This window comes from Numenius arquata, chromosome Z (genome assembly GCF_964106895.1).
Source record: "Numenius arquata chromosome Z, bNumArq3.hap1.1, whole genome shotgun sequence".
NCBI lineage: Eukaryota > Metazoa > Chordata > Aves > Charadriiformes > Scolopacidae > Numenius > Numenius arquata.
In genome coordinates, this window is record NC_133616.1 from 3,796,978 (window position 1) to 3,818,135 (window position 21,158).

Genomic DNA, 21,158 nt, shown 5'->3' on the forward strand with positions numbered 1-21,158 from the left:
AAGCACTCTCTTTCATAACTCGCCCTATATCAGTGTACAGTGGGGGTATCTCAAAACTCAGCTTCATCCTGCTCCAGATACCAGAGTTACTGTTCTTACATGCTGTACTTTTTTCTTTTCCCTGTGGCACTTTTATCATCTTTTCATGATGAAGCTGTATTTTTGGTTTATTTAGCAAACCTAGTGAGTCGTGGTAATGTTGGCCAGAAGCATTATAGGATCACACGGGGCTTTAAAGTCTGGAGTAGGTAGATCTGTTATAAAATATTTCTTCATAATAATCTTCATGTAATTCACAGGTGACGAGGGTTTGGTCTGGATCAGTTATTTTCATATATCTTCATGGAAACCGGGCAATGTGTGCATGGAACAGATAAAACATGGAAGGTGTGCAGCCTTCTTGTATTTTTGACAAAATTTTACAAATAAGCAGTGGTTGATGTGTCCACTGCCTCGGAGTATGGAATGGTTTGAAGCACAGCTTGGGTGTCATCTATAATGATTGTTAAAACACTAGTTCTTACTAAAATAAGACCTAGTACTAAAGATTACAAGCAGCTGCTTTAGAAACAGGCGAAAAACATTTTTCCTTCCACCTTCCCGTCCTTTCCGAAAGGCTGAAGTTTCCATCCATGGCATGCAGCACGTGGGCTGATCACTTCAAAATCAAATTAGGCACGTGCAGTAAAAAGGAGCAGCGGTTCTGCGCAGTGTTTGAGGCAAAACTGGGTCATGTTTTACCTGGCAGATGCAAAATAGTGACTCAAAGTGGAGCAACGGCTGAAGATTCAGGTCTCCCAGGTAATGAGCAGGGATGAGGGCAAAAGGGTAGACAGCAAAGAGGTGGAGAAAGGAGTGTAGAGATAAACAGCCAGGGAATAACGACACTGTCACTGCCTCCTCATGTGGCTTTGAGCAGTTCCGCTGTGAATAAGTTCAAACAAGGCCGCCTCTTCTCCTGGAGAAGAGAAGGCTCCCGGGAGACCTTATAGCAGCCCTCTAATACCTAAAAGGGCTCCAGGAGAGATGGGGAGAGACTCTTGATCAGGGAGGGGAGCCAAAGGACCAGGGGGAAGGGTTTGACACTGAAAGAGGGGAGATTGAGATGAGATCTCAGGAAGAAATTCTTTGCTGTGAGGGTGGTGAGACCCTGGCCCAGGTTGCCCAGAGAAGCTGTGGCTGCCCCATCCCTGGTGGTGTTCAAGACCAGGTTGGACAGGGCTTTGTGCAACCTGGTCTGGTGGGAGGTGTCCCTGCCCAGGGCAGGGGGTTGGAACTGGATGATCTTTAAGGTCCTTTCCAGTTCTAACCGTTCTCTGGTTCTATGAATTTAGTAAATGGGGGCACATCATTACTAAATCCTAACTACAATAACTTAAATCCAACTGCAGCTACCCATGTGTTCTGTACGTTGCCTCTCCTGCGGGCGAACAGGGCGTGCTCCGCTGCCACCACAGCTAGAGAGTGGCCTCCACAGACTGGAGCTTGCTACCATCCCGGGGGAAGCACAGTCCTTAACAATTACATCTCATCTTCACAGTCTCCACGCACACCTCGCCGGGCGGCTCCAGCCGGGGTGCCCAGGCCGGCTGGGGCATGAGGCGGCTGCTTCTCCGCCGTCCTTCCCTCGCCGCACCTGACTGGGCTCCATGGCGGTTCCCGCCCTTCGCTCTGAGGCGCCGCGCGCCTTCCGCCCCTCCTTGGCCCCCTCGGGCTGCCCGGTGCGCTGCCTGTTGCCGGCCGCACCGGCGGCCGCCGCCGTCCCGCCTGTCGCCCGCCGCCTCAGCCCGGCCGGTCGTACCGGCCCCAGACAGCCGAGTACCGCCGCCCTCCCGCCGTTGTGGCTGCCGCGCCGGCGGTCAGGCGGGCCCCGGCGCTCGGGCGGGCAGCCCCGGCTCCGTGAGGGCGCTGTGGGGCGGGGCGGCGTTGGGCAGGCGGCGTTGGGGCGGCCGGAGGCAGGTTAGTCTCGGGGAAGGGGCGGGGAGGGCCGCCGCGGCCGCGGTGCTCTCCCCTCTCGCCCGAGTGGGCTCGCCCGCCGCTTGCGGGCGCGAACGGGTGGGCGGAACCATCCGCCTCAAGGGAAAGGGGAGCCCGGCGAGCACGAGGGCTCCCCCGCCAGGGAATGGACCGGCTCACCTGACCATTGTAAACTGGCGGAGGGAGGCGGTACCATCTCCTTGGCCGGGGTGTGTGTGTGGGGGTGTGCGTGTTGGGGGGGGGGGTGTGTGTGTGTGTTGGGGGGTGGGGGTGTGTGTGGGGTGTGTGTGTTGGGGGGTGGGGGTGTGTGTGTGTGGGGGGGGGTGGAGGTGAGGGGGTGTGGGGGGGGGGTTGGGGTGGGGTGTGTGTAGGGGGGGCTGTGTGTGGGGGGGGGGGGTGGGGTGTGGGGGGGGGGGGCTGTGTGTGTGGGGTGTGTGTGGCTGTGTGTGACTGTGTGTGGCTGTGTGTCTGGGGTGTGTGTGTGTGGGGGGGGTGTATGTGTGTGTGTTGGGGTGTGTGTGTGTGTGGGGTGTGTGTGTGTGTGTTGGAGGGTGGGGGGGGGGGTGGGGGGTGCGGGAGTGTGTGTGTGGGGTGTGTGTGTGGTAGATGTCTCCTCATGCCATTCCCTTCACGGAGGGAGAAAGGGAGGGGATGGCGGCCGTCCTTGTGGGGCAGGGGACGGGCCCCGGGGCTCCCCGGTGAGAAGGGAGGCACTCGCTGCTCCTCAGGGAGCAATGGCAGCCCCGCAGGGGAGGCCGTGCGGCCTCTCTGGGTGGCCCTGGAGCCCCGCTCCCCTTAGCGTAGGCCGGGGCAGCTCTGCTGCCATGTCCTGGGCCTCCCCGGTGGAGCTTTGCTGCTCGGCCTGTGCCGTTATCTGAGGGAAAGGCCCCCAAGGGGTCGAGGCCTCTTTCCCCATCAGTTGTGAGCCCCTTGTTGCGGCCCTGTACGGCACGTTGGCCCCTCAGGCCGCCAAGGGCCAGTTGGGGTCCGACCAGATGGTCCCTCGGATCCTGACCAGCCTAAATTATCATATATGGCTTTATCCCATTGCTGTAACTGTCATGCCAGCGTGAAGGTGAAGTTCCTGTGATGTGTTGGGCTGCCATTGTGAAAACTGAGGTACTGGAGGTTTCTTTAGGATTTCTTGCTAGGCCATGAGCTTTTTAGTGAATTAAAGAATAAGGCTAGGTATGGCTTGAAGGTTTGCTTAGCAAATATAACTTGGCTGACCACAAATAGGGGCCTACACCCCTGCAGAGCTACGATAAGTAACAAGACAGGAAGGTACCTATGTAGATAGCAATTGTGAGGCCAGCACAATGTTATCTTATCTCTGACAAATGGGGGGGCTCCAAGAGGGAGGTAGCATATGGTAATGAGTTACTGGAAACTAATGAATATGTTAAAACTCCTTGCATGAATATGTATGTATGGTATGCATATATGTTGTTAAACTGACTCTGTCGGGCACGCACATTTGGAGGAGCTATCCCCTGTGCGTCCAGCGCTGCAATAAAGGATACCTGCTTAATAGTCATCCCGACTATTGAGTCCTGATTTCGTCTTTCACGGCATCATTAGTTAAAATTAGGCCATGCTGAAAGCTGGTTCTGCAAACAACCGCTGTACTGCCCAAATAAATTCACTGTGAACAGGAGAATCAGTGGAGGTCTAGGATAAAAGAGGAATAATGATAATGATAAGCTCTACAGAGAGACCTAGATAGATTGGACCATTGGGCCAAAATCAATGGCATGAGTTTCAACAAGGGCAAGTGCCAGGTTCTGCACTTGGGCCACAACAACCCCGTGCATTGCTACAGGCTTGGGGAAGTGTGGCTGGAAAGCTGCCTGGAAGAAAGAGACCTGGGGGTTCTAATTGACAAGCGGCTGAATATGAGCCAGCAGTGTGCCCAGGTGGCCAAGAAAGCCAACGGCATCCTGGCTTGTATTAGAAACAGCGTGACCAGCAGAAGCAGGGAGGTGATTGTGCCCCTGTACTCAGCACTGGTGAGGCCACACCTGGAGTATTGTGTCCAGTTTTGGGCACCTCAATCCAAGAGAGATATCGAGGTGCTGGAACGAGTGCAGAGGAGGGCAACGAAGCTGGTGAAGGGCCTGGAAAACAAATCCTATGAAGAGCGGTTGAAGGATCTGGGACTGTTTAGTTTGAGGAAGAGGAGGCTGAGGGGAGACCTCATCACTCTCTACAACTGCTTGAAAGGACACTGTAGAGAGGTTGGTGCTGGTCTCTTCTCACAGGTAATTAATGACAGAACGAGAGGGAATGGCTTCAAGCTCCAGCAGGGTAGGTTTAGACTGAACAGTAGGAAAGAATTTTTCACAGAAAGAGTGGTCGGGCATTGGAACAGGCTGCCCAGGGAGGTGGTTGAGTCACCATCCCTGGATGTGTTTAAGAGACGTTTAGATGTGGTGTTGGGGGATATGATATAGGGGAGAACTTTGTAGTGTAGGGTAGATGGTTGGACTCGATGATCCCAAGGGTCTTTTCCAACCTGGATGATTCTATGATAATAATAATAATAATAGAAATCCCATTTCTGCTAACCTAGGATATTCTGTCCCCATCCTTAGCCGTGCTATCTGTGCAGGCCCGGTGCAGTTGCTCTGCAGTCATGTGTCTTTGGCTAGAGAATTTATATAAATAGCACCTTCTTCAGTCCTCTTCTTAACTTCTCTCAGCACTCAGAATTCCCTGTGCTGGGGGTTGGTTTTTTTTGTCATGGAGTCATGCAAATTCCATTCTGTTCAGGCACTTTGTCTGCACTAAGTATTTTACTCAGAGAAGTTGCCTTAGAAACCCGGTGCCCTCTTTTCCCGTGCAATTGATGAAGCTTCCTTAGGAGTCCTGTTGTCGGCTTTGTATCATAGGCATTTAACTTTGGCCTGTGTAGCAACAGACATACTATAAAATATGCGTATTTATTGCAGGGAAGCAGCAGGAATAACTAAAGTGGAATCTCAAAGATTTCTGCACCTGTGTCTTGTACCTGAGACATCGAATTCACCTGATACTGATCATTGACAAAACTGTCTCCAAAGATAAAACTGTCCTGATAGAAACTTGAATTTTTTAAGGCAGGTTCTAGTCATTCTGTCGACTACTCTGCATGCTTTTTAAAAGTACATACATGTTATGTGTTCTGTCTGTAACCAAAAGGGCTCCACATAAAATTGTGATGACTTGCTAGTGATGGCAGATCAGATGGCCGGTACTGTCTAATAAACATGAGAGAAGCTCCTGTGTTGGAAATTTGCTAAGAAACAGCTCAGCAAACTTGCTTGTGGAGCAGAATAACAGCACTTGCAGCAAACATAAGGAGAAGTACTAGTTTCTGAAGACAGCTTTTTAGCCAGACGACTTGCACATTATCTCACTGTTTTCTTCCCTAGTGCCTTTAGCTTTTGAACACTGGCTTCTGTTTTGGGCTGAGTGTCCTGTACCTGCTTGTGAGACACAGAAGCTCGCTGTAGAAAGACTGCTTGACTGTCCCCTTTGCAAGAGGCAGGAGTAACCCTTTGGGAAACTGAACATCCCTGAACCCTGAGAGCTTCCAGGTTAAATCCATGCTGGTATACAGGCAATCAACCACTGAATATCCTGAGAGTTAGGGCCCCTCAATTGCGGGCTGGATCACCGTAGATCTCGCTTACAAAAAATAAAATTAACAACACCCACTTCTGCGGAGCATTTTGAGCTTTATAGTTGGAGCGCTGTATCATCGCTCAGTAGTATTGTATTTATTTTTTACTTGAACGGCGCCGTTGGTGTCGATGGGACTTGCCGAAATGTGCTTGCTGAGGCCTTGAACCAGCAATACCACACCTAATGATCCTCTTCCCAACCCTCTTAGTTGTTTAGAGAATTTTTTGACGTGCACAAATAAAGGCACTTAAAAAACAAATAGCACCTGATTTCCATATATAGAGTCTTTGGGAAAATACCACCCCATCAATTATGTATTTTTTTTAAACGCTGCCTTTTATTTCTCTGTCTAAAGGGGCCAATTTAATACTGCGAGTAATGTTCTGAGTAATACCGGGCTTGGCACAAATGAGGCGCTTAACTGAGTTCCTTATTTTTATTATCCATTGTCTGCTAACCAGTTTTTTTGTTGTTTCATTTATTTGCCTTTTCCCTGGGGAAGGAAGGATGGCAGCTCGGCGTGCGCTGAAAGCTGTCTTGGTGGATCTCAACGGCACACTTCACATTGAAGACTCAGCTGTGCCAGGCGCGCAGGAAGCTCTTAAAAGGCAAGCTACCGTTTTGTTTTTTTTATTTCCTCTGATAGGTTGTGTCAGCGCTGTTTGCACAAAGACCCTTCTTTAAGTAAAGCCGTGGTAACAGCTTCTGCCTTTTTATGCTGTCGTTTATAAGGAAATATGCAGCCAAATTCTGCTTTTATTTACAGTTGTATTAATACCAAGAGAAATCAGCAAAGGGCCTAGATATTGAAAAGTTGCCATGTATCACCTGAGCCCCTGCAGCTTTCCTAAGTTGCTCTCTAGGACTTTTCTAGATAGAAAAAGACAATATTCAGAGTGTTTTCCTCTAATTCATATGGGACTACAGCCTTAGCTGAAGTGGCAAGTAGTTAAATTAACCTGAACTACCCCATCTACACCACAGGCACTTCAGCTGAGCTGTTCCTCACTCAGTGCTTTGTTTAACTACAAGAACCTCATTGTCTGAGCCTTTCATTATTAGTGGAATAACAGAGAGAATAACTTGGCCCAGAGAGCAAGGCATCCTTTGCAGTGTTCTCATTTCATTTGGTCTTTCAGCCAAGTTTTATTATTTTTTAAGATTTTATTTCTGCTAGGTAAATGACCTCAGTCGTTTTTGAGTTTGAGAAGCACTTGATAATACAGCCTATCCTTTGTGGGAATTTCAACACATTAATAAACAGGACAGTTAAGTACTTCTTTGTCTTCTGATGAAAGGGTGCCTAAAGAAATCGAGGCATAGTCAAATGACTTAATCTGTCCAAGTCAGTGGCAAAAAAAACAAAAAAGGATATGCAACCCCAGAGATCTTTGTGCTGTATTATGACACTGTTTTCCTGGAGAAGACATCTTGCAATGGATGGAAAAAAACACGAAGTGATATATACTGCCACGGTGAGTGAGGGAGAACACATTAAGATGCTGGGACAGTAAGAATTAATCAGGGGAGAGGACTAGGGTTGAATTAAGGAAGAGAAAGAGAAGTTTTTACTGGAGTTGTATTGGCTGCTTAGATTTTTATAAAGCTAGACTGTTGCTCAGAGGAAAAGTTCACAGAGGGATTAGGAAACTGCATTTCTTCTCACAAATAATTTTGTGGAAATAATTATCTCCTGAAGATGTAAAATTGCAAGGAAGTAAAAACTGCTCAAGTGTTGGGCATTCATTCATTACCCTTTTACTCACTGGACCTTGTCTGCTTGGTGTTTCATGCTGCAGGGAGAGCTTGTGCCAGGTGAGAGTCAACGTTCTCAAAAATCCATATATATAAAAAAGTGATGATATGGTCGGGAAGAGCTTGGTATCAGTCCAGTCTGTTTCTCACCTCCAAGCCTCTGGGCCTTGGACTGGACAGAAGAAATGGCTTCTGTAGAATCAGAAGACAAACTGTTCTCTAAAGCCACTGGTCCTCCTTTGTCTTCTGCTTGATTCCTCTTGAGTGGTGCCCTTGCAGGCCCTGTACTGGCTTTGACAAGGGAGGGAGTTAGAGAAGGGATATTTATTTCCAGGAGGGATTCAATTTTTAGCGTTCCTTCTCAGTATTGAGGTCCATAGGAAAAAAAAAAATTATTAGCAGCCAGGGGACTCTTTTACCAGCTCATCCTTGTGAAGGGTCAGTGTATCTGAAAAATAAGAGGAAGAAGTGGCAGGTGCAAGCAAGTCTTCAGCGATGATCAACTTTATTCTGATGTTCTCCGTGCAGTCATGATGCCAGTGTTTGTTTCTATAGCAACAAAGAGAGAAAGTGATGATGGGGGAATAATTAAAGGGAATGGTGTTGAAATTGTCACTTAAAATTATTTGATTGTTTGGTAGCGTGTACTGTCGGTGTAGGGCAATAATGGGGTTTCACGTGGTATTGGTGTTCCTCAGGAAAGGGAGAAGTGGCTACAAAAGCTGACATAAAATTGCCACAGAGGTGACACAGGCTCCTTGAGCATCCTGCATCTCTGGATGAGCCGCAGCTGCTGTGACATTCTCTCAGCACGTGGAGTTCAATGTATTAATTTAGCAACAAGGTTCTTCTGTTTATTTATTTTGGTTCAGGATGCTTTAGACAAACAGTCCTTTTTCAGTCCCAGAGAGAGGTGCAAGTGTGTAAACAGAGGGATGCTGTGGCCAATTTGCTGTTGCTCTTCATCCATCAGGCTGCGCCGCGCTCCCGTTACCATTCGGTTTGTGACTAACACGACGAAGGAATGCAAGAGGGACCTGCTGGAGAGGCTGACGAAACTGGGGTTTGACATCACAGAAAATGAGATCTTCACGTCGCTGACGGCAGCCAGAAACCTCCTGGAGCAAAAGCAGGTGCGGCCCCTCCTCCTGGTGGATGATAAGGCCCTGCCTGATTTCACAGGTGAGGTGGAAGTTACTGAGCAACTAAGGAAACATGGCGCTCTCCGTTTTGTAGGATGACAATCGTATATGTCACCAGCCATGGTGAAGCTTGACATGTGGAACTCTCCAGAGTCATAAAGGTCCTTTTCTTCTTTCTAAATTAACATTAAACGGTCTGCAGTCACAGCTTCTTGGGGAGTAGTGGAAATGGCAGCCAAAGCCTTCAAATGATCAGGAATTTGGGTAAAATTCAATATTTTTTATTAATTTCCAGTGTAAGAAAAAGTAATACTTATCACTAGATCACTGGACATTTATTGCACCTACCAGTGCTGGTTTGTTTTATAGCAAGGATGTGTCAATTTGTTGGACATCAGGTTTCCCTCAGCTATTGCGCAGAGGTTTCACTCATAAAGAGCTGAAAAGCCAGCGTGCAGGCACACGCAGGAGGCTTTCTCTCTTAATAGATTGTTACTAAGATGTAAAATCTCCAGGTAATTATTGTCACTTATTTTGTATTGAACATCTCAGCCCATGTACTTTGATACCTTAATTGGTGACAAGAGGTTCATCTCCATAACTTCTCTGGATTGACATCTCTAAAGACCTGGTTAAAACTTGCTTTATTTTGAGATGTTCCCATTTCCCTCCCTCTGTAAGGGGAGTAGAAGATGGTATATTTGAACTTGGACATGTCTGGCAGGTGCCTGAGCTGGGATAGTTAATTTTTGACTTAACCATGTTGTTGTTTCAAGGCTGGTGGAGATACCCATGTTTTTAAAATACTCACGAGTTGAAAACCATATCTTGTATATTCAGTCTTTTGTTTAAAGTCAAGGCATTAAAAAATGTGGATGGCTCCCCGCAGCTCCCTGTCCCTTGCCTTACAAACTGAAATCCTTGCGGCTGCGTAATTTAAGTAGGTTCTGGTCTTGCTGGGAGCTAGAAATTTCCTGTTAAATTTTAGTGCCATAGTATAGTCAGTAATCTTCTGAAAAAAAAGTGCCCAGGAGAACAGCCTCTTTGGGCTCTGAGAGCAATGAAACCTGATGATCTGCTCTACCTAACGTCGTATCCTGAGAAATATGCCCCCAGCAATATTCTGTGTTTGTGTTCTCAGGGAGGCTTTCTTGGGTCAGAAACAGCAGAGACAGCAGCTATTTCACTGCAGGTATTTAAATCAGCTTAGTCTCCATGTGTCTGGGATCTTTCCGTCAGTTTTACAGTAGCTGATGCTAATTTTGTAGAAGGTGGCAAAGGCAGAGACATCAGCAGAGTACATTGGTGGCATTATCTGGATTGCTTGGGTCTGGAATGGATTGTTGAGTTTCTTTTTGCTACGAGCGGTTTGGCTCGTATTCTCTCAGTGCTGCTTTTGAAACATTTAAGTACAATGGAGAACGCTTTAAATTCCTTTTAATGGCTGCTGTTGAACTATTCTTTGCTGATGTCTCCGTAAAGTTGGTCACAGATGGATGAATATAATCCATTCTTGGTTAAAGGTCCCAGATGCTTTTTGGAGATGTCACCAATTCCATGTGGCATCTCTGAGTGTACATTTTGCTGTCTGAGCTAATTGAAGGACATGCTGCAGGAGACATCAGCCAGTGGGCTGCGGTGACCTTCTCCAGAGACCTAGGAGCTATAGTTGTCCCAGTAAAGGTGTGAAGGTGGAACAAAAACCCCAGCAAATGCAGGATGCAGCTGATAACTTAACCTCTTACAAATAAAACTCTCTGTTACTCCCATTTCTCCTGTGGATGCTACTCTGCTTCCATTGCTGGTTTTGTTCAGAGGTGGCACCACCGTGTAGAAACAGTCATGGTCCTCTGGAGCAGTGCAGGACAAAGCAGGCCCAAGCCGTTCTCGAGGGGACTAATCCACATTGAAAGATAGACCTTCCAGAGGAGCCCAGACTAATCTAGTGTAACACCTTCCAGGTCATGCTGCGATACCATCTTTGCCATCATAACCAGGCTGATAGAGAGACTGAGAGACCTGGGGCTGTTCAGCCTGGAGAGGAGAAGACTGAGAGGGGACCTCATCAATGCTGAGCATTCTCTAAGGGGCGCATGGCAAGAGGATGGGGCCAGACTCTTCTCAGTGGTGCCTGGTGACAGGACAAGGGGCAACGGGCACAAACTGGAATACGGGAAATTCCATCTCAACATGAGGAAAAGCTTCTTCACTTTTGAGGGTGGCAGAGCCCTGGAAGAGGCTGCCCAGAGAGGTGGTGGAGTCTCCTTCTCTGGAGACATTCCAAACTGGCCTGGACGTGTTCATGTCCAGCCTGCTCATGGTGACCCTGCTTTGGCAGGGGGTTGGACTAGATGATTTCCAGAGGTCCCTTCCAACAACGTAGCATTCTCTGATTCTGTGATATGTAGAACAAGAGTCAGACTTTATAGCCTAAGTGGAGTTTTCTCCTCTTAGGAGAGAGTTTCTTCTCTCTTAGTTTCTTCTCTTTAAAGTGGAGTTTAAGTAGAGGGAATAGAAAAACTGGATGGAATTCACTAGTCTTCCTGCTTTACTGTCTTAGAAAGCAGATGAATATATGTAGAAAGGGATTCTCAGATAACAAAAATTCATTCAGTTGAAAAAGTGATTTGTGGATTCTGCTGCATTTTGGTGAAAGAATCACTGTTCAACGCTCGCCGTTACGACTGTCCAGCTGCAGAGCTGTGTCCATCGTGAGGGACGGCAGTCTGGATGGATCGACACCTTTTCCACAGATGCTTTCCTCGTTTCTAAAAGGCATAAAACTGGTCTATGTGATGTGTCTGTGTCAGAAAACGCTTAGGTTTTTTTTTGCTGTAAAGCGATTTATTGTGCTTGCTGAGTGGGTACGGCTAAGTATGAGTGAAATTCAGTTCACTCAAGAGTCACGTTTTGGTTTTCCAGGGGTAGCCACCGATGACCCCAATGCAGTGGTGGTAGGACTGGCTCCTGAGCACTTTCACTATGAGATGATGAACAGAGCGTTTCGGTAAGTGGCTTTCTTTCTCCTCATGGCTTTCGGAGTTGTGGCTGTCTTTGTGCTGGGCTCTGCACCTCTACACAGCCGAGGAAATTCTTCTCATGCGGAGAAAAGAAGGTGGCAATGTCACTGTTACGTAGCATGTCTTCTTCCTTGTCTGAGAGAGAGACACCAACCTTGCTGAATATGGGGCCTTAACCATGAACTTCAGGCAGTGCAGCCTTGGTTTTCCTGGCTTTCAGTCTGTAAATTAACTATAGAAGTACAGTCATGGTTGTCGTTGAGGTGAAAAAGTCAGCAGTGCTTCAAGAGGAGATACACAAACCCAAGGATGTTGGGAAGTATTTGAGAGATGGCTTCCAAGTTCAAACCTCAGCCTTTGGAGCCCAAATATTATAGAGAAGGAAATCCAGTATTTAGGGCAGATTATTCCTTACCTACCTAATGCAGGTTTTCTAGCAACATCTGCTGGAGCGTTTTGCCTTCAGGAGTGGACATCACAATGTCCTGGGCTACTTGAACTATGGATCAGATTTGGTCTTGTCTGTGCAACCCCATGGACGCTCCAGGCCTGGGGCAGAGTGGCTGGAGCTGCCCGTTGGAAAAGGACCTGGGGGTGTTGGTCGACAGCAGCTGAATATGAGCCAGCAGTGTGCCCAGGTGGCCAAGAAGGCCACCAGCATCCTGGCCTCTATCAGGGTGGCCAGCAGGACTGGGGCAGTGACCGTCCCCCTGTACCGGGCACTGGTGAGGCCCCACCTCGAGGGCTGGGTCCAGTTTTGGGCCCCTCGTGACCAGAAGGACATTGAGGCACTGGAGCATGTCCAGAGAAGGGCAACGGAGCTGGTGAGGGGTCTGGAGCACAAGTCTTTTGAGGAGCGGCTGAGGGAGCTGGGGGTGTCCAGCCTGGAGAAAAGGAGGCTGAGGGGAGACCTTCTCACTCTCTACAACTCCCTGAAAGGAGGGTGTAGCCAGGGGGGGTCGGTCTCTTCTCCTAAGTCACAGGCGATAGGACAAGAGGAAGCAGCCTCAAGGTGCACCAAAAGAGGTTTAGGATGGGTGTTAGGAACAATTTTTACACGGAAAGGGTTATCAAGCCTTGGAAGAGGCTGCCCAGGGCAGTGGTGGAGTCACCATCCCTGGAGGTATTTAAAAGCCGGGCAGACATGGTGCTGAGGGACATGGGTTAGTGGTGGTTTTGTTAGCATTGGTTGATGGTTGGACTCAATGATCTGAAAGGCCCCTTCCAACCTGGACAATTCTATGATTCTGTGATTTCTAAAGCTCTTTGTCTTGTGTGTTGATTAAGGGGTAAATAAGATAAAATTTATCTGTAGCCGTACGGGTGCAATAGTGTGTGCAAAGGTGCACGGCCACGTGTCCTTCTCCCAGTTGTAGCTCTGCACAGCGCTCTCGGTTTCAACTTGAAAAAAGCCCTTAGCTTCAAAAGACGTGAACATGAGCCTGTTACTGAGTTTATCCCCGGTGATGTGCCTTTTGTTACTACATCCAAAGAGGGAGTATCGATTACTGCTCACCAGGATCTTGCGGAGGCTCCTTGGAGTAGGAAACCGGCACTGTCCTTATCTGCCTGCCAGTTCTGTGCCATAAGGACGTGTATTGACCCAAACTGACTCCCCGTCTGCCTCATTAGCGCATCTTGCCGGTGGCATCGATTTTAGGGTTTTACAGTGCGCTCATGAGCGGACTCTTAATTTCACAATCATGAATTCCAGTGCTTACATCATTTTATTTATTGATATTTCTGTCATGAATATATTAACTGTCGAGTAATAGTCGTTAGCTGCCTGGGGCTGGAGACTGGGGCACTCGAAACAAGAGTCATCGCAGAGTCCCTGCGGGCCCCAGGCTTCCCCAGGCCAGCAGAGGGGGGAAAGCCTGTGGAGCTGGCCCTCTGGAGGTGGCTGAGGTTGTCCCAGGCTGGATTTGGGCTTATTGCATTAAAGGCAGAATGGAATGCTTGCTCTGGTGATGGAAGGAAGGTGCTGAAGGCCAAATCCAGCCCCCCGTGGCGGGCAGTGGGTTTTTTCCACTGGGTTTCCCCCCCAGTCTTCTGTTGAGAGGACACTGTTCTGCTGGTGTCCATTTTGTTTGGTCTAATGGAAATACTAACCATTGCCCACATTTTCTTCTTCTTGAGCTTTATGCCGTGTCCTTTATTCCTTGCCCTTTACTGCTCAGATAATTAAATCACTTGGGATTTGCTTTGCTCACAGCAAAACTTTCAGGTGAATCTGATTAAATGCAGGTACCTACCGTGCCGATGCCAGCATCTGAGCTGCTGACCCGGGCTCCTGAGGGAGGGAGGAGGCCCCTGCAAGGCATCATTCATTTTTCCCCTAGTAGTGCTTAAAATAGGACAGTTGAACTGTGCCCTAGAAGTGTTTTTTTTTCCTCTCCACTGACTGTGAAGAGCCCAGGCTGACTAATTACCCGGTAGGCAACTACCCGGTTGATATCCAACATTAGGTTAGGTAAATCTAACCCAATATAAGTCCCAAGACGAGATAGACAGAGAAATGCCATTCTCCAGGCACTGTTTAAAATGACTGAGACTAAATTTCTGTATACGTGGGATTTTGATGTCACACTTAAAAGAATTCTCTCAGGTGAGATCTTTCCTGCGAACTGCTGAATATAAGTGGTTGTGGTGCTGCTGTCAAATTAAATTTTCCTGTGTCCTAGAGGCATCCTCCCATCGTGAACACGTCTGGCTGCTCACAGATACACTTGCCAGCTCTCTTCTTGTTGAGCTAGCTTTGGAAAGCATTGATTTGTGATAATTAAGTGCAATGAAGTATTATCATTTGTGTAGTGCTCAGAGTTCCCAGCAGGTGGGAAGGAGCAGACGGCCTCCAAGGAGAACACAACTCACCTAAGGCAGCCTCTTTGGGTAGAGCTCCAGAAAGGCGGTGAAGGGGCAAAGCAAGATTTTATGTGGTTTTTGGGCCCCTCACAACAGGAAAGACATTGAGGTGCTGGAGCGTGTCCAGAGAAGGGCAACGGAGCTGGTGAGGGGTCTGGAGCACAAGTCTTGTGAGGAGCAGCTGAGGGAGCTGGGGGTGTTCAGCCTGGAGAAAAGGAGGCTGAGGGGAGACCTTCTCGCTCTCTACAACTCCCTGAAAGGAGGGTGTAGCCGGGGCGGGGGGCAGTTTCTTCGCCCAAGGAACAGGTGATGGGACACTCCGGACAATGCCGTGTTCTGTGCAGATTTTTAACAGGTAGGTCAGCTGTCAGAGGAGGAACCCCGAGGAGGGTGCATGCTCTGTGACAGGAAGGCGTGAGGATCTGGGCTGTTGGGCAGGGAGCAGTTCCCAGTGTGAACCTCAGGAAGTTCAACCAGTCCGAGTGCAAGGTCCTGCACCAGGTTCAGTGCAACCCCAAGCACAAATCCAGGGTGGGTGGAGAATGGATGGAGAGCAGCCCTGAGGAGAAGGACTTGGGGGTGTTGGTGGATGCGAAGCTCAACATGAGCTGGCAACATGCGCTGGCAGCCCAGAAACCCCTTGCATCCTGGGCTGCATCCCCAGCAGCGTGGCCAGCAGGGTGAGGGAGGGGATTCTGTCCCTCTGCTCTGCTCTGGGGAGACCCCCCTGCAGTGCTGCCTCCAGCTCTGGGGCCACCAACATCAGGACATGAACTTGTTGGAATGAGTCTAGCAGAGGGCCACAAAGATGCTGTGAGGGCTGGAGCCCCTCTGATGTGAGGACAGGCTGAGAGAGCTGGGGGGGTTCAGCCTGGAGAAGAGAAGGCTCCGGGGAGACCTTAGAGCCCCTTCCAGTCCCTAAAGGGGCTCCAGGAAAGCTGGGGAGGGACTCTTGATCAGGGAGGGGAGCCACGGGACGAGGGGAAATGGCTTCAAACTGGAAGAGGGGAGATTGAGATGAGATCTGGGGAAGAACTTCTTTGCTGTGAGGGTGGTGAGACCCTGGCCCAGGTTGCCCAGAGAAGCTGTGGCTGCCCCATCTCTGGAGGTGTTCAAGGCCAGGTTGGAGGGGGCTTTGAGCAACCTGTTCTGGTGGGAGGTGTCCCTGCCCATGGCAGGGGCTTGGAACGGGATGGTCTTTAAGGTTCTTTCCAACTCAAATCATTCTATGATTCTAAATCCAGTTTCATTTCTAAAAGGCTCAGTAATAGCGCTATTAACTGGGGAATTTGGTGGAATACGAACACACCTAATATCTTTGTGCTTTTTCATGTAACTTGTTATTGTCATTCCTCCAACGTTAAAATATAAAGTTAAGGTAAGATGATTTATCCTGTACCTGGGACTATCCTGAACACCCATCCCTGCTGGAAACAGGTAGCTGTTTGCTGTTAGAGGTGATACTAACACCCCGAAGAGCTGCCGGGCTGTGGATTTCCTGGCAGCAGAGTCTAGAAGGCCCTACTGGGTTCTTGGTCCAGGCGAGAAGATTAAGGCTCTGCCCATCAACCTGCTACCTACAGCCCCTACCTGGGGTTAATGTATTTTAACTTATTTGCATGGCGACATCGGCTGGGTTCTAATGTTGGGATGTTTGCCTTAGTGAAAAATGAGGCAGCTTAGAGTAATGGACCTTATTGCAGAGATACAGGCAGGACTTAAAAATCCTGCTAGAATCCTCAAGATAAGGAATTCTTTATTTGGGGGGTTTATTTATTAGCTGTTCCTGGGGAAAAGAAAGGAAGGAACTTTGTTAAACTCTCCAGATGAATGCAGGCTTGCATTATAATTTGGGTCTTCGTGAAAGTCAGTGTCATCAACTTAAAATGAAAGTCAGTTCGGGCCTTCAACTGTGAATATAATTTCTTTAATATAATTTTTGGTACTTTCTTTAGGTTGGTTTTGGATGGTGCTCCTCTCATAGCTATACATAAAGCCAGGTATTTCAAGAAAAAAGATGGCTTGGCTCTGGGACCTGGACCTTTTGTAGCCGGGCTGGAGTATGCGGCGGACGCCAAAGCGACGGTGGTGGGGAAGCCGGAGAAAACCTTCTTTCTGGAAGCTTTGCGGGGGACCGACTGTACCCCAGAGGAGGCCGTCATGATTGGTGACGTACGTGGGGGACCTTGTCACCTGCCTTTTCACGTGGTTCTCATCTCCTCTGTGTGCCGTTGTCTCCCAAATGCCATGAACGGGTCTTTCTAAAAGCACTGGGATTGAACGAGGGTTGAAAATTGAACCGGCAAAACTTGCAGGATTTAAGGTGTAGTCCATGGGGCGGGTTCTCTTCATTCAGTTGCTAAAAGCCCGTAGTAAATCTTTCCCGTGACGGTTTCCCTAACAGGTAGCTAAAGATTTGACCCCGTGCAGCTGCTTTTAAGTGGGTGGTTAGTGATGTGCAAAGCAGAGAACGTCATGAGAAATATGTTGAGAAGGAGGGCCTGTGACCACTAACCAGCTCATCTCCTCTTCTGTCCCAGGACTGCAGGGATGACGTTGGTGGTGCCCAGAACGCGGGCATGCGTGGGATTTTGGTCAGGACTGGTAAGTATGCAGTGGAACAGTCATTTTGGGAGACGGCTGATATTGTAGGTGTGAATTTTTTTCCTCTAACAACTCTAAAATCCCGAGCACTGGTCAAAGAACAGAGAGAACCTCTACTGTGACATCTTAGATCACCGAAATCAGTCTTAGCAACGCAACCACTGATCCTTCAGGAGCTCTGGTGACATTCTGTAGTGATTACACTGGTCATAGAAGTCATTTTCCTTCAGACAAAAGTGGAACCCGAAGGGAGTAACAGGTATTATCCATGTTATGCATGGTACCATGGAGTGGGGAAGGTGTTTCTGAGGTGGCAGCTGCTCATGCCACACAGTCCGTTGTGTTGAAAGTGAAAGCAAGTGATCGTACTCTTCCACATAAAACCCAGAAGGGAAGGTGATAACATTGTTATTTCAAGAACCTATAACATGACTGTCTGAATAGTCAGTGAGTGAATAGTGCCAGTGCATAAGTAACACTAATTTTGAACCAAACCTGCCCCTGGAGGAATCTTCAGTCATGGCCAAGTTGCCCATGAGGCAGCAGTGTGCCCTTGTGGCCGAGAAGGTGAGTGGTCTCCTGGGGGACATTAAGAAAAGCGTGGCCAGCAGGTGGAGGGAGGTCATCCTCCCCCTCTGCTCTGCCCTGGTGAGGTCCCATCTGGAGCACTGGGTCCAGTTCTGGGCTCCCCAGTTCAAGAAGGACAGGCAACTGCTGGAGAGAGTCCAACGGAGGCTACAAAGATGATCGAGGGGCTGGAGCATCTCTCTGATGAGGAAAGGCTGAGAGACCTGGGGCTGTTCAGCCTGGAGAAGAGGAGACTGAGAGGGGACCTCATCAATGCTGAGCAATATCTAAAGGGTGCATGGCAAGAGGATGGGGCCAGACTCTTCTCAGTGGTGCCCAGTGACAGGACAAGAGGTAAGGGGCACAAACTGGAACACAGGGAATTCCATCTCAACATGAGGAAAAGCTTCTTCACTTTTGAGGGTGGCAGAGCCCTGGAAGAGGCTGCCCAGAGAGGGTGTGGAGTCTCCTTCTCTGGAGACATTCAAAATGGACACGTTCCTGTCCAGCATGCTTGTGGTGACCCTGCTTTGGCAGGGGGTTGGACTAGATGACCTCCAGAGGTCCCTTCCAACCCCCACCATTCCATGATTCAGTCAGGCTCAGTGTTTGTTTATCACGGAATCACGGAATTGTCAGAGTTGGAAGGGACCTCTAGAGATCATCTAGTCCAACTCCCCTGCTGAAGCAGGGTTGCCCAGAGCACATCACTCAGGACTGCATCAAGGCGGGTCTTGAAAATCTCCAGAGAAGGGGACTCCACGACCTCCCTGGGCAGCCTGTTCCAGGGCTCTGGCACCCTCACCGGAAAGAAGTTTCTCCTCGTATTTAAATGGAACCTCCTATGTTCCAGCTTGTGCCCATTGCCCCTCGTCCTATCGCTGGAAACCACTGAAAAGAGTCCGGCTCCATCATCCTTCAACCCACCCTTTAGGTACCTGTAAACATAGATAAGGTCTCCCCTCAGCCTTCTCTTCTCCAGGCTAAAGAGCCCCAGCTCTCTCAGCCTTTCCTCATAAGGGAGATGCTCCAATCCCTTAATCACCTTAGTTGCCCTTCGTTGGACTCTCTCCAGTAGTTCCCTTTCTGTTTAGGGAAGATTGTGAGATGTTTGTTGCAGAAGAACCTCAGATGGGAACTCCTCCTACCACGCCTGGTTGTTACTGATCTGAGGAGGCTGTAGTTTTCAGGGAAAAAAAAAAAAGATACCCAAAGGAGCTTGGAAAATGCATCTTTTTGTTAATCTGTTCCAGGTAAATATCGACGGGCAGATGAAGACAAAATCAATCCTGCTCCTTACTTAACCTGTGAGAATTTTCCAGCGGCGGTGGAGCATATCCTAGAGCATCTGCTGTGAGGAAGGGAATAGTTAGTTTGAAGAAACATCCGTATCACATAATTTCCTTTACTTTGGCTTCAAAAATTAAGGTCGCAGGATCAATGCATGCATCAGCAGCCCAACCGTGAGCTCCTTCCATTCGGCAGAGCTGGGAAGCCCCTTTCCTGTAGTAGTTTCAGGAGGATGCGATGAGGGACCGCAGATGTTCAGCAGGTGAGATAGAGGGGCTACGAACTGCTGAATAAGCTAAATGGAAAAAAAAGACCACAACAAAACACTGGAAATACTCAAATATAAACCTCCAAGACTAACAGAGCCTTAGTCAGCCTGTAGTGATTTCACTGAGCACGCCTCTGCTCTGCTCTAATTTAAAGGTAGAGATTATGCACATTGAGAAGTGACTTTTAAATTAAAACATCACCATTGTTTAATAATAACTATTGTTTGATATCTTTCCTCTCATTAGAACAGATGCTGGGGTTTTTTTTGTTTTTCAGATTTTACATCAAGTTAAAACTGTCAGCACTTTACAGATGTTTTAATTAGATTCTGTTATTAAAAAGAATGGTACAGAAACAAAAAATCTGGTATTAAATGCCTCAGAGACTGTGAATTTTTGAAATTAGACTTCAGCGGGGTCCTATTAATGCTACAGTTGCAAAATTTCACTATTGTTGGCGGGGTTTTTTTTGTTTCTTTTTAATGTTATGGAAAAAAATCCTTCACGAGCCATGGGGACAGATTCCAGTTTTTCCACAGTTGGTTAGTAGAGCCGTAAAATGAAATTTAATTCTGTAGTAGGCAGTGCTTTTCCTACGCGCTAAATCCCCCAACACAAACCAACTTTGTAATGACGGTAAATATCTTTTCTGGTCCATTTGCAAACTGTAATAATCAAAGTCCTTTACAGTTTGTTTTACAGTGCTCCTGAGTGTTAAATTATTAGATTGTAATTATACATTGCTGGAGTAGTAACCCTATTGAAAATATAGTTTTGTGTTAATGAGCCGTTGCTTGTTCTTGTTAAGAAAAATCATGTTGATGGATGAAAGGGAAGCTCTCCTTAGATGAAAGATTGTCTGCGGGCTCAGATTTAATTTCTGTCCGAGACACAACGTGTGGATGGAGCAGACTTTGCACTAGAAATACAAGAAATGATAACCCTCCCAGGAACAAAAAACGCCTTTAGATACCGTTTGGAATAAATTCACACATCTCATAAGTGGTGTTGCTTTACGGCTTGGAGTACACCAGGGAGGTTTTTGGTCAGGTTCAGGAGGAGAGAGATCGACAAGAAAAATCCCGTGGAGACATTTCCCAGGAAGACTTGTGACAACTGAGTGACACTGGAATGAAAAATAAGAGACTGTTGGCGCTTCAGAGGTCCCAGAGCTGGAAATCATGGAAAATCGTGGTACCTATCTCACAAGCCCATGCAAGGAAGACACTGGGAGAACCGCAAAGAGGGTAACTGTCTTGCCAAGTGAGAGAGGGGCAAGCAATGAGACCTGAGAGCCTGAAAAAATGACTGATTATAGAGTTTCTAATTAAAAGATTAAAGGACGTGTGGCAGTCCTGACTCTTATAAGCAGAAAAGTCTCCCGCTTGGCTAATACCTCTGAGCTGCAAAGACTCGCTGTTTGTGAACAGCGGGTAACCACCAAGCCAGTTTCTAGTTAGATTGACCTAAATCGACTGGTTTTCTACAATGTCTCCAAGTTCCTCTAATTCCTTGCCTTGGAAATAACCCAAACCAACTGGAAAACAACGCATTTGGCACATGGAGGCTTTGATTTTAGCTAAAAATGACAAACTAAAAAAATCCACAAGGTATTGCTATGGTCCCGAATTTCACCAAAAGTAGTCACATTTCATTAAAAAGGGTGCAGGTGTCTACTGGTTGTGATGCTCTGGTGAGTCTCAGAAAGGGAGAATTACACTAATTATCTAACTGTTCTTAACAAGCTTTCTGCTCCGGTTCTTCTACCCCAAACCTGTAGTAGGTACCTGTAGTACCCCAAACAGTAAGAACTGTTGTGAATAAAGACAGAGAAGCAATCGATCTTTTAAGTCTTTATCCATAAAACTAAGGCTGGAGCCTTCATTACACAGCAACTGCCATCACGTTATTTCCATGAAGGATGTTTTTTTTCAATGGTCATTGGAAATGGCTAATAAAAAAATAACCAAACACCCTTCCAGTTAAACCCCCTGGCATTTGTC

The 21,158-nt window shown here is 47.9% G+C and overlaps 1 protein-coding gene across 5 annotated transcripts; it reads left to right on the forward strand.

Moving 5' to 3' along the window:
* Nucleotides 1-1,896: 1,896 nt before the first annotated feature.
* On the forward strand, nucleotides 1,897-21,108 carry HDHD2 (haloacid dehalogenase like hydrolase domain containing 2). 5 transcript variants are annotated; one of them, XM_074165920.1, is made up of 7 exons: nucleotides 1,897-1,959; nucleotides 6,150-6,251; nucleotides 8,372-8,580; nucleotides 11,463-11,547; nucleotides 16,381-16,597; nucleotides 16,966-17,029; nucleotides 18,850-21,108. In XM_074165920.1, exons 2-7 carry the CDS (start codon nucleotides 6,151-6,153, stop codon nucleotides 18,951-18,953), a joined length of 780 nt encoding a protein of 259 aa, XP_074022021.1. In that variant the 5' UTR covers nucleotides 1,897-1,959; nucleotide 6,150; the 3' UTR covers nucleotides 18,954-21,108. The 5 variants fall into 5 exon arrangements, with proteins under 5 accessions (XP_074022021.1, XP_074022019.1, XP_074022018.1 ...); XM_074165918.1 differs by having other exon boundaries at nucleotides 1,914-1,959; nucleotides 6,146-6,251; nucleotides 18,850-20,736; XM_074165917.1 differs by lacking the exon at nucleotides 1,897-1,959 and adding an exon at nucleotides 1,969-2,186 and having other exon boundaries at nucleotides 6,146-6,251; nucleotides 18,850-20,736.
* The last annotated feature ends 50 nt before the right edge of the window (nucleotides 21,109-21,158 follow it).